The 17114-nt window shown below is 33.4% G+C and overlaps 2 protein-coding genes across 2 annotated transcripts; one reads left to right on the top strand and one right to left on the bottom strand.

Annotated features, from left to right (window-relative positions):
- Positions 1–9729: 9729 nt before the first annotated feature.
- LOC109095636 (stathmin-4-like) lies at positions 9730–14909 on the top strand. The gene is made up of 6 exons (XM_042746880.1): positions 9730–9881; positions 10908–10963; positions 11849–11944; positions 12068–12273; positions 12359–12550; positions 13747–14909. Exons 2-6 carry the CDS (start codon positions 10951–10953, stop codon positions 13804–13806), a joined length of 567 nt encoding a protein of 188 aa, XP_042602814.1. The 5' UTR covers positions 9730–9881; positions 10908–10950; the 3' UTR covers positions 13807–14909.
- A 153-nt stretch (positions 14910–15062) lies between these two features.
- LOC109053394 (interleukin-17F-like) lies at positions 15063–16543 on the bottom strand. The gene is made up of 3 exons (XM_042746881.1): positions 15961–16543; positions 15534–15727; positions 15063–15369 (listed from the first exon to the last, which is right to left on the bottom strand). Exons 1-3 carry the CDS (start codon positions 15973–15975, stop codon positions 15126–15128), a joined length of 453 nt encoding a protein of 150 aa, XP_042602815.1. The 5' UTR covers positions 15976–16543; the 3' UTR covers positions 15063–15125.
- Between the last annotated feature and the right edge of the window lie 571 nt (positions 16544–17114).

Here is a 17114-nt window from a genome sequence, read left to right as displayed (position 1 = left end):
TTTATATTTCTTTTATAGGCAGAGGGTTTCATTCACTATAGCTGATTGTGTGTTAGACACAGAATCTCTCCAAAATGTACTTTATATTCCCATTCACACTCATCTGGAAGCGGAAAGGGTAGGAAACATAAACTTTGCATACAACATCTATGCCAGTGCCCAAGAACATTACTTGCAGGCCACAAACTGCCTGGTTGTTAAAAAGTCGAATGCATATACGGAAAGAAATATGAAATTTCTTGAGTGGAGCTGTGCATCAAACACTGAGAGTCATTCAAATAAAGAGCTCTTTTTGTTGGCTCTTTTTAAAACCCGACAAAGCGCTTGCTTAATCCAGCATTCCTTTAAAACTGAGCTCATGTAACGGCATTTAGGCAGGGGCCGATATAAGCAGTTTAACTTTGAGATCCAAATCTCTGGAGCTTAGTCATTGAAGACACTGTTCACTGTTTAAAACCTCCAACAGCTAAAGTATAAAGTGACATGAAATATAAAACTTATAGAAAAAAATGAAATTAATATGTAATATAACAGCCTACATAAAATGAATTAAAAAATTAAATTCAATTAGCATTTTTAGGAAGCTATTTGAACATGGATCAAATTCATACCAGACTTATCTTCACATCATCAACACAGTCCTACTTCTCGTATCATTTCATATTGCTCATAACATTATTCTGTTAATAAAGTATGGTTTAAATCATTAGTAGAAATTATGATTTTAAAATAACCTAATAACTGAAGGTATTATCAACCACATAGAGACATAAAGATTTTTATGAAGTGGTTCTTTTTTATCAGTCAGTCAGAATCACTTGTGAGGTAGCAATTTGAATGGGAATAATTGAGTCAGTGAATCGTTTCTAAATTCACAGCTGAGTTCACAAGATGGCAGTGTACCTTTTCTACCAAAAAATTGCAAAAAAATGTAACTTCTACAAAAAGATGAATAGAAAATGTGCATTAGGTATTTTTATTTATAAATGCTGTAAACTGAAATGTTACATTCTATCATAATTGTACAATATTGCTGTACTTTGTACATGCAACTTTATAGTTTTATTGTAAATATACACAAAACAAACAAACAATCGTTAATTTCGACACCTTTATGTCAAAACAGATGCTGGCTCTATTGTGTCCACAATATTTTCTCATCGACACAGTCCTAATTTGGAAAAATCTGGTATTAAAAAAGTTTCTAAATTTCCCGCTTTTATGAAATTATGACTTTGTCGTGGCCTTTATGTGCATTTAACTCGATAATCTGATCTTTCCAACATGACCCTATACACAACATTGTATGACTGGTTATTAATAAGAGTTAGGTTTTTGCTGTATAAATGAATTCCAACAAAACATTCAGAATAATATTCATAGAGCATAAATTCAATCAGCATCAGTGACAGTTTCAAACTGAAAGTTTGACTTTATTCAAAATACAACACCCTTGTTTATATAAATTAAATAGCTGCAATCCAAAATCCAAAAATTTTATATCATCAAAGTGCACAGTTACTGTTGTTAAAAGCAAATGTAGTTAGCTATATGCATTCAATTAACTCAAGTGCATTTTTATCAAGTGATTCTATAATTTGTCAACAAAAAAATGTTGGTGCCTAAATGTCTCATTTTAGGAGCCAATGGTTCCCTAGCCAGTTGTATTGTCTGCAGCTATGCTGTGATAATGAAGCCATGCACAGTCAAAACCATAATATTATTCAATTCTGTTTTCGTGGTTTGCAGGCAATCTTTAATTAATGAGTTTGGTTTTGAATGCATTTGTGGGAGAGTGGAAAGATAGAAACAGCAGAACAGTATAGTCTTTGTTCAGTGTTATGATGCCCTGTACATTCCTTTTCTGTATGACACTAAAGACCCCGATCAGCGTTTTTCCCTCCGTCACCCATCATCTTCTGTCTCCTTCCTTCTGTTTTTCCCTTCCAGGTTTAAAAGGTTTAAAGACCTTTATGGAGCTCATAGTCTTTGAGTTATGATCCATATTGTTTTCAGTAGCTGCAGATTCCCAGGATGAGCAAGGAGGATAGGAAATATAAAACCTATAAATTTGTTTTCTTAAATGTGTAACGTTACAGTTGTGCTCACATTTTTATGAGAATGTGCATTAGGAAATTGTGCAGTGTGTTTTATGGTCAAAACAAGCCTGATCTGATCCAAATGGTCCACTAAGGTCTCTTTGGACCCTTACATAAATCTACTATAAATAATCCTTTATGCACTTATTTGTTAAAAATACAGTAAAAACACTAATATTATGAAATGCTATTAGTGTAAAATAACTAATTGTCAGTAGCCATTGCAGTCTTCAGTGTCACATAATCCTTCAGAAATCATTCTATTATGCTGATTTGATGGTCTAATAATATTCACACTGTTTTATTTTCAGGGTTAGGTGTGGCCGATATACTGACATACAGACACGATTAACCGATAGTAATTTTCAACCTGTAGAGATTTTGGACTATGGTCTCTATAGCGGTTACACATCACATGTGTACACACTGTGCTATGTGATCACGAAAATGTATCGTTTGCATGCGTTTTTAAGCTTTGTGGTTTAACAACAAGAGATTTTGAGACGTTGTTTCTGAGTTCTGTCAGAGAAGTGGGTGCACGTGAAGACGGTGCTCATATATAGAGCACAGGAGTTTTGAACAGGAGTGTTGAGTTATTTTTGCTGCTTTATAGGCCTATACTTTATATACAATGTATGTAGCATTTCTTGTTTATAACTATATTGTTATATATATATTGTTATTGTGAAATAAGTTACTCATTTCATGATATAAGACTTTGGTCATATCGCCCAACCCTAGGGTTTATATAATTAATTAAAATGGTAAGGGCTATGATTCAAATGTAGACTTGATGTGTTTTCAGATTCATTACATACTGTAGTTTATCCATTAAGGAGCGTTGGCAGACCATTGCATGCAACATCTGTATGTCATAGATAGGTCAAATTATACTGGCTGCATGGCTCCTGTACTCCATGAGTTTCCTGTCCCTCCCTATAATCTCTCTAAACGTCTTGCTTTGCTCTCGTATCTAGTCAATGAGATCCGTCAACCGTCTGCACAGAATACAGATGTGGTAATGAGTTGACCAATTTACTTCCATCTCAATTAGGAACTTCCTGTCTTATATATCCTCAAAAGGACAAAAAGGATCCAGACAAGACAACAGTGTACGTGATTACAGATTAAATTTAAAGATTGAGATTGGGGTTCCTGCTTCACTCTGCCAAAAAGACTTTGTACAGCGGACCTGCAGGCAAAAATGATATTCATCTGAGTAAATTATAGCAGGATATCTCTGCTGCCATTAGGCTGAATGAGATAAGGAGCCTGTGTCAGTCTTCTTAGTTTACAGTGAACTCAGCATTTTTATATAGCCTAGTTTACAGTGAACTCAGCAGTTGCCTTGCTTAATCTATTATTCATACACAGCTTCAATTATCAAAGTTACTTAGCAAGTAGAGAGATCCTTGATGCTCTTTCATGATGCAAGCAGTGGAGAGCAGGAATAATTGTTAGGCTTTTAGCATTTGCTTATTTATTCCAAATTATATTCCAGACATATTAGCAGCCATTACCCGAGTCAATTAAATTTATAACACAAGCAAACTAGAAGCACACAAAGGCTGATGTTACATTCAGCTAAGATGAATAACTGTAACATTATGATATGATAAATGTAACTGTGAATGAAAAAAAGCTATATAATAAAAATGAGTCATATCATGATATAAGATTTTGGTCAACATCCTGCCAACCAGTAGCATAATACAATTTTATTATAAACTAAAACTAAACTAAGATCACAATTTTAGTTTTATTTTAGTCAATTGTTGCATGTTTTAGTGCTGTCACACAATTAATCACATAAATAAAAGTTTACTTTTTTTTCTTAAATATATACATGTATGTGTGTGTATTTATATATACATTATAAATATCCAAAGTAGACACACATATTATGTATACAAACTTTTATTTTGGATGTGATTAATTGCGATTAATTATTTGACAGCACTTATGTTTACATTTACATTAAGCATTGTTATACAAAACAAATAATGACAAATAAAGTACAAATTAGAATAAAATATAACCATGCCAAATAAGGTATAATTATAAGGTGCCAAGCAATTAATAAAATAAGGTATGCATTTTAAGTTATTTGCAACTTACAAGATGTACAGAACATCCAGCAGACAATTAGTTTCCTTTCTGTTTTTGTTAAAACTGCTCTCCTCCTTTGACTTCCTGTAGAGAATTCTTAAGTAAGGATGAACAGTTTCCACAAACAGTAAAAAAAAATATTTTTGGACAGAAAAGGAGTCTTTTTGGACTTTGTATGGTTTTGGTTTTCCCTTCCTGTCCATTCCTGTTATCACTGGGCCGCAACCTGAACAATGGAAGAGGGTTACATCTTATATGATTTAGTGTGTGGGAGTCTTGTTACACAAAACACATACACACACACACTTTAGACCTCAGGCTGAAATGATCAGATTTCACACAAAAGCTTTGGAATGAAGTATAAGACCTGGATTCTATTAACCCTGATCAAGAGGGCAGTGTCACGAGTCTTGAGGGTGAACCGAGCTACCTGAACCCCAAAAGAGATCCACTGTGTCAAGTAACAATATGATCTGCTTCTGTTCTTGCTTACGGTGAAAAAAGTTTCAAGAATTGGACAGTTATTTAAATTCACCCCCATTTTCAATATTGATGATAATGAGAAATGTTTCTTTAGCATTAAATCAGCATATTAGATTTCTGAAGGACTGTGTGGAAGGAGAAACTGCTGAAAATTCAGCTTTGCCATCACAGGAATAAATTATATTGTAAAATATATTAAAATAGAAAACAGTTATTTTAAGTTATAAAAATATTTCACAATATTTGCTGTATTATTTTATCAAAGAAATGCAACCTCTGTGAGCTTAAGAGACTTTTTCTAAAAGCATTTCTTATCAGCTTCTTAAATCAGTTTCATCCAATAACAGGATCAAACATATGATATTATTGTCTGGCCTAATAGGTGTGATAATATGCTTTATTTTTACAAAATAGGCAGATACTTCTGTCTTATTGGTAAAACTGAGACCTGCAACCCTGCTGATTAGAGTCTCTTGAGACACAGAGAGGGAAGCTGTCACAGGGTGGTGCATTGTTCACGGTCACCCACTGCGGTGGCCCTTATGACATTTCAGTTAAGATTCTATGGAAGTCTGCGGGTGGAGTTACTCTGGTTGTATTCAACAATGCTCTCTCTTTTCTCTGGAACTCCATTGCTCTTTGTTAGAGTGCTGTACTTTTGTTCTGTCACTGAAAAGCTGACTGCAAATAAAAGATCAAAAAAGAAAAACAAAAATCACTAAATGGTGACCTGAAAGTGGTATTTAATGAATTTGTTACTCTCAACCTACCAAACTAAGCTCTTTAATGACTGGGACAGTTCAGTAGTAGTCAAAGATGTATCATGTTGTTTTTCTCCACTAGGGGGAGACAGATTTTCAGGAGCGCGACTGAAGCTCTGCAGGAGGTGCCCAGATGATCAGTGAGGCACTAGCAATTAACACAATTGCAATTAACTTTATGAATATATATATAATTTAATTAATCTTTAATTTAATTAAAGAAAGAAATTAAGAAAAAAATGCTTTAGTTGCAGAAGCACAAAAAAAATTATACTATATGTAGATTCAAGATTTATTTATTTATGTATTCATAATATTAGGGATAGTATAATATTAATCTACTTATTATAATATTTATAATAAGTAGATAATAAAACAGCAATATTCTGAAATATTATTATAATTTAAAACAACTGTTTTCTTTTTTAATATGTAATTTATTTCTGAAATGGCAAAGCTGAATTTTCAGCAACCATTACTCCAGGCTTCAGTGTCACATGAGCCATCAGAAATCATTCTAAAACTATTATTTGTAATAATATTATAATATTATTATATTTTTGGAAACTGATTCATTTTTTCACTGATTCTTTGATCAAAAGAAAGGCATAAAAAAAGCTTTAATTTGAAATAGAAATCTGGCTTATAAATGCTATGTTTTTGTCTTTGGGAAATAAAATGGTATGATATATGTGCAAGAGGTGCATGTTTTTCCAGACTTCCAGTGTCATCAATGAGTGACAGAGTGGGAGAAGGGGGAGCTGTGATCCAAGCTGGCAGAGTGGAAACATCAAGGCCTGGGCTGGACATGATGCTTGCAGTCTGCAGATCTCCTGCCCGTCTGGTATCTGACATGATGGGGACATGAAACACAAGCTGCTGAATTACCCATCATCATCTACCACCCCCATTTTTGTCAGTTCTGGGCATTCTAAACAAAATACGCCCTCTGAACAATAAGGAATTATGAATTATGAATTATGACATTTGATTTAGAGAGATCAAGAGAGATCTGAAGGAACTTGAGGAGATCCTGTCTATAAACATTTCATTCTTGAATGCAATTCAATTCGCCCATAAACTATGACCTTAGGCAGTGACCCATAAGAACTTAATTCCCCTGTAAGCCATTTTATGTGAGTAGTGGGGCATTTCCAGACCACCTTCATGTTAAGTCACAGACAGGAGGAAGTCATATTGAACATCTGGAAAAAGTGTTGTGAAACTACTATATAAGGCATTTAATTCCTTTTCATGTCTAAATGTCTCAAAAACTGGCATTCAGACTGTGTAGCATAGGCGATTATTCATATTCCTGTTGGAAATTCTGCTTTGTCGCAACAGAAATTACCTTCTTATCTGCAGAACAGGGATAGTAGAAAAAGCAAAGAATTCCACTTTATCTGAGGTTAACCACTCTTAAAGTAAATGGCTCAGATTTAATAAATTCCAGGTCTATGTGACCTTTTTAATTAGTTTGATATAATTAGATATTTGATATAATCAGTATAATTAGTTTTCATTATGCTGTACATTGGGTTCAACCGCAACTGAAACAAATAGGCTGATGTTTGTGTTGGGCCCAGAATTAACTTTGAAAAGTTTCCGGTCGGTTTGGTGATTTCAGACATTTAAAACTCTGTAGCAAAGCTGGCAATAATTCAAAGCTGTCAATAATTTTCAGACAGTTGTAGATGGTGCAAGACTGTATCCATGGCAACAAGCCTGAGATGAGAGAAGAGAGCATCTGGCATGTCAACAGGTCCAAAAGTGGTAAAAACATGGGATGGAGGGGATGGTTAATAGTGTAAAAATTTCCTAGTGGCTGTTCACACATAACTAATTTTTCCATTCCACTGCACTACTTTTACATTGTTTTCTATGTTTGCACACACTAGATGGATGCATTTGACTGTTGCACTTATCATTATAGTTGTGGTATGTATTGTTATCATTATAGCTAGTGTCACTTTTAAAAAAAAAAATGTCTTGAGACTTTACTTTTTTTGTCATTCCACTGCCCACGTCTCACATTTTTCAAATAAAAAATGCGTTATTTGGGATAGGTTTTTTTTGCAAATACTCTTCGCTTTCATAGTCTCCAGCTTTGTTTATAGCCTGGGTAAAGATCAAAAGAAAAGGCACATTAAGTATGCATTAACATCCCCCATTTTAATTACAAATCTCTAAGGAAATAAAAATCCATTTCCTGTCCTTTAATCTTATCCTTTCAGTCTTTCTCCCTCTCTTTCTCTCTCACTCGATGTCCACTGCTGTCCAGTCCCATTACATGACCGGTGTCATTTCTCTGATTAGGGATCTCAACCTAAACACTGCAGGGAAAGAGAAAAAAAAAAAAAAACATCCTAGCCAGAAGAAATTACCAGACTGAGTAGAGTTTTGAAGTAGGTCAGAGAAATGTGGTTTAGCTGACTATGAAAACTGTAAACAATGAAAAATTTAATAATTAACTGAAAGCCACTGCAATTGGATTAAAAGATGCTATCAAATTGGTCAAGTAGAATCAATAGATGTGGGTGAAGTCATCAAAAGGCACGGGATGATGTCAGATTAGATATTCACAGCTCTACCTTAGTGAGTCATGCTTTGTTTTGGAGTACACCATAAAAGGAGTGTGTTGATATGATTTTAATAGGCTGAAATGTACAGTAGTGGGCAGAATATTGGATATTTCAATACAAAAGAGAAGGTGTTTTTAATCCCAAGCAATTTACAGTGAATGTGTGCAGTGCTGAGAGAGGGAGACTGTGCTTCCAGTAACTGTGTAATTTCTGTCACACCTCAGTGGGATTTGATTAGGGTTTTTCTTCATTATGCTTCCACTGTTCCCTTCCCCTAAGATCAATACACAGACAGCACCTGGAGACACATGCAGAAGCACATGAGTCTCTGGGGTCCAGATTCTAAGTGGTGTGGCATGTTGTGAAGATATTCGGGTCCGAAAGTCTGAGACCACTTGTAAAACAGCTTTTGATTTGACTTTGTCTAATTAATACAAAATATTTTCTTTACAAATGATTAGCAGCATTGGACTGATGCCTAAATGATATCATCACATGTCTTATTGTGCTGATGTCTCTCTCTCTTTCCAGTCAGTGTTTCAGTCATTAGATCAGGAGCACTGGCTGACTAAAGATCGTTCTTGTTCCTGTCAGAGCAATTTGGCTAGTATTAAATTGCAGTACGGTACAGAGACACACCCCTTGCTTGAGTCCATCACTCCCTAATAAATGTATTTAGACCTTCTAGCTTCCTGACATCCCTTCATTTTTTTGTCTTCTTCTCTTCTCTTCTTCTCTTCTTCTCTTCTCTTCTTCTCATTAAATACTGTAGGATGGCTATAGAGTTCTGTAGCAGAAGTGGTGCTTCACAAATGTGACACATGCAGTTTATGCATTATGAAAATACAGGGTATAATAATATAATATAATATAATATAATATAACTTCGTTCTATAAAGTACAAACTACGAAGTAGAGCAATGTCTGAACATTTTTATTACGTGTCATAATATAATATAATATAATATAATATAATATAATATAATATAATATAATATAATATAATATAATATAATAATATAATATCTAAATCACTTATCCAGAAGCAGGGGATATGATATATTTTGAAAATATTAATTTTATATAATAAATAATATATATATATATATATATATATATATATATATATATATATATATATATATATATATATATATATATATATATATATATAATTAACATATTAATATATAATATATATTTGTATAACATATAACACAATATAATAAAAATGCATAATATAATATAATATAATATAATATAATATAATATAATATAATATAATATAATATAACTGTTCTGTAAAACACAGGTGGGGATATAATTTATTTTGCAGGATAAAGTACGGTAGAGCAACGTCTGTTCTAAATAAATAAAAAAATCATATTTTTATTATTTGTCATAATATAATAAAATACATTCTCCAAACCACTTATCCAGAATCAGGAGATATAATATATTTTAAAAAGATAAAATGTAATTTATATTTTTGTTATATAGTTTTGTTATACAGTTTTGTTTTTGCTTTTGTTGTATTATTATTCTCCTTTATTTTGCATGGACATCTGCAGTAAAGCACAAAGAGTTAACACCCCCTGTCCTTCACAGTGATGGAGAAACGCTGGTCCGCCACGCTCTGCCACTCACCTCGTCCAATAGCAGCACTGGAAGATGATGTCATGCGGTAGGAGGGGTGCTGCTGCTGATGCTGCTGAGCTCTTGTATCCGAGGAGCAGCAGGCACAGAGCAAAAGAGAGGGAGGTGAAAAAGAGGATACCAGGGAGAGAGAAAGAGACCGAAAGAGAGAGAGGGGGGAGATAGGGACAACACCTCATCAAGAAGAAAAGGTAAGTGTGTGCATCACAAAATCAAATGAGAGGAGACCTGCTTTGCTCTGATGTTTTTGTGATTTGACTTGCATTGATTATTAAAATGAAAAAGGTTACCTTTGAGTTAAGACTAAATGTGCCGCACCAGAGGTCTAGAGGGGACTTATAGCATGCTCTGTCTGCCATCTATAATGTATGCGAAGCAACTTTATATGCATGAAAATGGGAATGTATTGCAAATGTATCTGAATATGTGTGTATACGCAGCGATGTGTTAAAAGATGACATAATTCAAGAGTGCACTAGATTATGTCATTTCAAGGCAAGAGTCAGTAAACAACATTTTGCACACATAAGCACTGACTGCAGTGATTAGGGATGGACTTTATAAATTTTTATTGTGTTTCATATTAATGTAGTCATTTGAGAGTGTATTTGTACATGTGTTTAACCTGACATTATGGGTATTTGCCATTTTGGGCAACAATTATGTAAAGCTGTCATATCAGTTTGTTTTGTAACAGAGATGTGAGAATATAGTGACAAATACAGTAACTGAAAAGCACCTATACATGCCGGTGTTTGGATAAATAGTGTGTGTTAATGTATGAACAGGGCAGGGCAATGCTTTTCTCTTTGTGGTGTCTCTCCATAAGCTTATATGTCAGTTTTGCTCATGGTTTTAGGATTTATGTAATGTTTAATGTTTATTGTTTTCTAAAATAGTTTTTTTTTCTGATAAGTGGCTGCTTTGAGGCAGAGTAACAATACAGAGATTATGCGTGACACTCCCTGCTGCTCCTCATCTGAATTCATGCTCCTCTCTCACCAAGTGTCCCGCCACATCACAACACAACAAGCTCCTTTCAGATATCTCATGCATAATGGATCTGCATTTGACTTTTTTTTTTTAAATCTACTGTATTATTTTAATCAATGGTTAATAATTCTTATGTTTCAAAACATTTACTAGGCCAGAGTGTTTTATCCTTGTGCAGGACTAAAAGCACACCTTCCTAATCCTCTCTTTCTCTCTCTAAACAGGACAGAGTGAAGAGTTGTAAACTACACACAATACTGCATAAACATGACCTTGGCAGGTAAGCTACAAAAGTCCTCCCTGATTCCCAAACTCCAAAGCCTCCATAATCAAATTCAGTATTTGAAGGCCCTCCTGCAGGCCATGATTTTTTTCTCTTGTACTTAAGCTGAAATGTTAACACAAGAGTTTTAGAAATAGGAGGAACAAATTTTACATTTTATATTAAAATTCTATCATGATTAACCTAAAATATAATTTCAAAAAGTAATTTTGTTTGCGAATTTTGTACAAATATAATAATATATCCAAGAGAGAGCTCAGCAGGTTCTGTTTTTTATCTCCAGAGAAACAAATATCATGCATTATTTTTAAGCATATTTTTTACGTTCTATATATTATACTGTTATACTGAAATACAAGTAATTTATTGAAATTAACTTGTTTCCAAGCAGGTTTCCTAAACACTCCCCCAAACTCCCATTGGTCAAGCAAACATATAGTTCCACCCCAATAATCACATCATTGGTTGATTTTGTGAAAGAGCCGCCTTAAAGTTTTCTACTTGGCTAATGTGCTTTTTATTAGCCTACAAAAAGCGATTGAAAAGCGATTCTGTTGTTCTGTTTACATTTAAGCATGTCACAGATGCTTTTATCCTATGCAACTTACATTGTATTCAAGATAACTGTATTCAGTTCCATGGGAATCGAACCCATAATCTTGCTCTATTGTTCGAAATATTGTAGGCTACTAGCGCTTTACTTGACCTGATTAATTTATTTGAGACATTTCATGTTAAAAATCGCCTACAGCTGCTTTAAATTAGTTAATTACTTTTAAATTGTCTAATTTTCTGCATGTAAATCAAGTATGATCAAGATCTTTGACAGAATGCAAGCGTTTGTTCATGTTTACAAGGTATTTTTAACGTTTCTCCGCACAGCATATCGAGACAAGGTGAAGGAGCTCCCTCTAGTGTCACTTTTGTGCTCCTGCATCAACTCAAACCCTGCAGAAAAACCCACATACAAGGCTGAGGGTAAATAACAAAACATTACTCATTGGTATTTATACTTTAAAGACACATCTCTACCACTATAATACAATGAGCATACATATAATACAGATTCTCACAGTACTCTATGTGTGCTCATTCTTGAAGATGCAGTGGATCTCAACTGGTGTGTGATCAAAGATATGGAGGTCATTGAGCTGAACAAGCGAGCCTCGGGCCAAGCATTTGAGGTGATCCTGAAACCCCCCTCTTTTGACGGCATGCCTGAGCTTAACACATCTATGCCCCAGCGTAAGGACCCCTCTCTGGAGGAGATCCAGAAGAAACTGGAAGCCGCTGAGGAGAGGCGGAAGGTTGGAATTTACACCCAAAATAAACACCCAAACAATCCCTCTCTTTGGTCTGATTTTGATGCTGAAACAGTATTCTTCTCTCCAGTTTCAGGAGGCTGAGATGTTAAAGCATCTTGCAGAGAAGAGGGAGCATGAGAGAGAGGTCATCCAGAAGGCCTTTGAGGAGAACAACAACTTCATTAAGAACGCTAAAGAAAAGTTGGAGCAGAAGATGGAGGCCAACAAAGAGAACCGTGAGGCTTTACTTGCCGCCATGCTGGAGAGACTACAGGAAAAGGTACGAACTAACTGAAAGGGATTATTACAGCACTTAGTCAATGTGAATTGCTTAATTTTTTTAAACAATAAAAATAAATGATTTAAAGATCATTTCTAATGAAAATGTTTTTCATTTGACTATGTTTAGCTAAAGCATTCAACTTTACTAAGAACGTTGTTACTTTTAAAAAATATAATTACAATCAAATATGGAAACTTTTTTATTTTATTTTACCGTCATACATATAATTTTTCATATAAATTCACTACCAATCCAATGTTTGGGTTTTATAGGATTAAAAAAAAAAAAAAAAAAAAAAAAAAAAAAAAGCAAAAAGTATCTTACTACCAAGTCTGTCTTTTTTTTTTTTTTTTTTTTTTAGTAATTTTTTTTTAAAAATAGTAGTAGTTAATATTCAAAATAATATTTGCCCACCAAGGCTGTTTTTTTATTTTTAAATAATAAAATAGTAAAAATCTAAAAAAAAAAAAAAAAAAATAGAACTAGTACATTTTTTTAAATATTATTACCATTTGAAAGAACTGTTTTCTATTTCAGAATATTTTAAAATTTAATTTAAAATCTAATCATTTTTTTAAAATAGTAAAAATTTATAAAAACAGTAATAGTTAATAGTAAAAATAGTAATATTTTGATATATTTTTACCATTTAAAATAATGAGTTTCTATTTTAGAATATTTTAAAATGTAACTTATTCCTGTGAATTTTCCATTACTCCAGTCTTAAGTGTCACATGGTTTAGTGCTCAAGAAACATTTTTAATTTCATTAAAAAAATTAAAAAGAAATATGGAAGAAATAAATGTTTTTACTGTCTATTTTGTTCAATTTAATGCATCTACTTAATATAAGTAAAATTTTCTCTAATAATATATGTAGTATTTATAATATATAGAACAAAATATAAAATATTATATTTCAAATATATTTAAAAAATATTTACAGATTATAAAATAATCATAATAATAAAGTGTCCCGAATTTTTGTGACAATTACACATTCAGTGGGTCCCTGGCTTTTGTGCATCTCAGTCCCTTCCCAGTCTAATTATAGAATGAGTATGAATATTGCATTAGAAAGGGGTGGATTGTTTGTTTCTCCAGTTTGTTTGTGCCGCTGTATTTAGCTTCCCTCAGGCACACTAATGCATGCATGAACACAGGTCGAGTAAGTTTTCTTTTGTGTCTATTTAGGACAAACACGCAGAGGAGGTGAGGAAGAACAAAGAGCTGAAAGAGGAGGCCTGCCGGTAGAAGACTGCTTTGACTATAGTCAAGGAATATCAAACCAGTGAAGAGAAAATATATCAAACGGTAGCCAATACATCTCAAAAAGGGGGACACATTGGACATTGATAATGACAATTTGTAACACACCAAGCTTTTGTGGGGTTTGACAATATCAATACGACTTAATATTATTAAAAACAGAAAGATATTGTCTAGATGACAATGCAAGGTGCACAGAGAGTACGTTACTTGGTAGAGCCCAGAAGGCTGCTTCAGAGAAAAAGAATAAATATATACCAAACCGATCTTTAGAAATGACATGAAGAGGACAGGAAGAAAAAATGATGAAGAGATGCTTTATATAACCTCCATAACCAGTACAGATAACTATGTTAACATAACCTACATCTTAAAGTCACTCTTCACTAAAGACAGTACCACAAAAGCACCTTTTTCACAACATGTGCCATCTACTCAAGCTTCTTTAATTATCGTTTGATATTAATATTCAATAATCAATAGGGTTTCATAGAACCTCAGGCATGACTATACAATATTCAGTATTAAGCATCAGTAATCAGGTGGCTAGAGGTTTATCTATCACATTTCCTGTTGCGACGATGTAATGTGAAAATATGATCAAATGAATATTAGATTAGAACATTTTAGATGTCTATAAATCCGAAAGCTCATAACCCTCTCAGATACATTAAAAGTGGAGCACAGTGACACTTTAAGCACAACTCAGAAGCAAATTTAGCTTTTTTTCAATCATTATATTTGTATTATGATGCTCATCAGTAGGAAAACACATAGTGGGATCTCAGAAATGAAGAATGATATCACTCAGGTGTGAGAAAAAAATCCTCTTTGGATTTGGGAAATGGTTTTTGATATGAATAGTGCACTTTGCTTTGTCATGTCGCTGAGCTTTATTCTAGTCATTTATTTCACTCTTTCTATATGAAGACAAAGGAGTTTGATGTTGGTGTCTGCAGCATCAAAAAAGAGCCATTGAGAATTGTTGTTAATCGTGTGAGAACATGGAATGTAAATGCTCCCTGTTTGTAATTTCCAGATGACTAAATTCTTTAGTTCAAGCCAAATAAATGCTTCTCTTAACTAAACCAAAGATTTGAGTTTTTTTTTTTTTTTTTGCATTTGAACTTGTATCATTCATACAATTGTTGCACTGAAACAGACTATTATAAAGCAAAACTTAAAAGAAAATGTTAAAATATATTTTATTAATCATGAAAATGCATATAAAGCTGATCAAAAGAGCGTCACAGATGTTTTATGTACCTATAAGCAGATTAATACAACAAAATAAGAGTACAGAACTAATTCTGACGCACAACGACGGGTTGGACGCATGTACAGCCTAGACTAATTATTTTAGTCTCCCACTGAAGGGTGTAGTGCGTAGCCTTTTTTGTCTTCACTCTCCTGAAGACGTTGATCTGGTAGTAGATGGGTTTAGATTCCAGTCCCAAGTCTTCCTCTCCATCTTTGGTTAAACAGCCTGTTTTTTCACATTTTGCCTCAGAGATTTTGGATGGGATTCGTGAACTGTCATAGGATTCTCTGAATGGAAATATTTATAAAACTTCCATTATAAAAAAAAGTAAAATTAGCCGAACTACTCAAAACAACTCCAGATTGTAACAATTCATGTATTTGATACACAAGATCCTCTGCATATCACACACGTGAGATTAAAGCAACGATTTATCAGATCAAAGACTTACTCATATGTCCATGGTGACAAAGATCTGCTTGGAGACGGGGGGACATTCACTGAGAGGTTCAGAGATGGATCCAAGATTACCCACTTTCTTTTCTTTTGACTCAACGATTTTCTTTTTCTTTTAGACTTTTTCTCAGAAAAAGCACTATTTAATAACAGGGCAAGCAGGTAAAGCAGCAGCACAGCTCTGAAAACCTGAGGAGGTGGAGACCAAGAGTGGTTGAACGGTTTGTTTTCATATTGTTCATTTACCTAAACAAAAACTCTAACTTCATGAGTCATTTTTTAGGTCGCTTTAGAAATTTTACGACAATGACATTTCTGTTGAGATATACTGGGTTATTCAAGTAGATTATTTCTTGCTTACACTTGGCTAAAATAAAAAAACAACATCATTAGAGTTTAATTGATTGGTGTGACAAACTCACCGATGAGAGCTGCATCTTCAGAATAAAAATGTAAGTTCCCTGATGACTCTTCAGAGCTGGTCCAGCAAGTGTCTGAGCCCTGTGTCTAATCTTCTATTTATATGGGCTGGTAAGAAAGCCTCGAACTTCCTGATCTTGACGTAGATAGAGACAAATCTAGAATACTATAGATAGTCATCTTGAGATCATTGAACTCACAGACAGTGAAGACCAACCTGCAATGCATGTCTTTTTGCGATATCAGTTCATCAGCTTTTTTTTTCACATGTAATCTGAAAGTTGGGCTAGAAGGCTGTTCATTAGATCTTCTTCTGTTTCACTATATGTTTAATTGGACACTTAATTCTGTGCCCTCCCACGTGCTCACGTTTCTCCCACATATAGTACACATCAGAGGACTTCTGAATAACAAATCTGTACACCAGCAGTGCACTGAGATGCATATTATATGGGTCAGCAGCCTGACAGGATTGACAGGATATGTTGATTGGGTTCTGAAAAATGTTTTTTTGCTGATAATGTGAGGCAAAGTGACCCATATACATGTGATTGAATGCATATACATGTCTGATTGTGGCCATGCACATAACAAACTTAAGATGTCTAATCTAAGTGTGTCTAGATCTTTACATTTCTCAACTGATGTAGGGAGACTTTCACAAAATAATTTGGAAAACTTTTCCATTTTTTGAATCTTCTGAATTGTAATTTAAATTATTCATGTTATTCATATTATTCTTATATTTTGTTACACAACATAACCTCCGTATAAACCCCCACGAGGACTCTTAACTCCTTAGAGTAAGCTTCAATTTGTTAACGTTAGTTTTTTAAAAATTTCATTTATTAATCTGGGTTAACGTTGATTTATAAATGCAGACTTTTTAATATTTTAACTAATGTTTATTTATTTAAACTTGGAATGTTAAAATCTTTTCAAAAGTTTTGGGTCAGTACAATTTGTTTTTGTAAGTATAAGTAAGTTAACAATACATTTATTCAGTAATGATGCATTTAATTTGTCAAATGTAACTGAAGTTTTTTTATAATATGAATATATATATATATATATATATATATATATATATATATATATATATATATATATATATATATATATAATATATATATATATATATACTATGAATTTACTA

Source organism: Cyprinus carpio, chromosome B20 (assembly GCF_018340385.1).
Source record: "Cyprinus carpio isolate SPL01 chromosome B20, ASM1834038v1, whole genome shotgun sequence".
NCBI classification, from domain to species: domain Eukaryota; kingdom Metazoa; phylum Chordata; class Actinopteri; order Cypriniformes; family Cyprinidae; genus Cyprinus; species Cyprinus carpio.
Note: the sequence above shows the minus strand (reverse complement) of the source record. Positions and strands in the feature narration are given on the sequence as shown.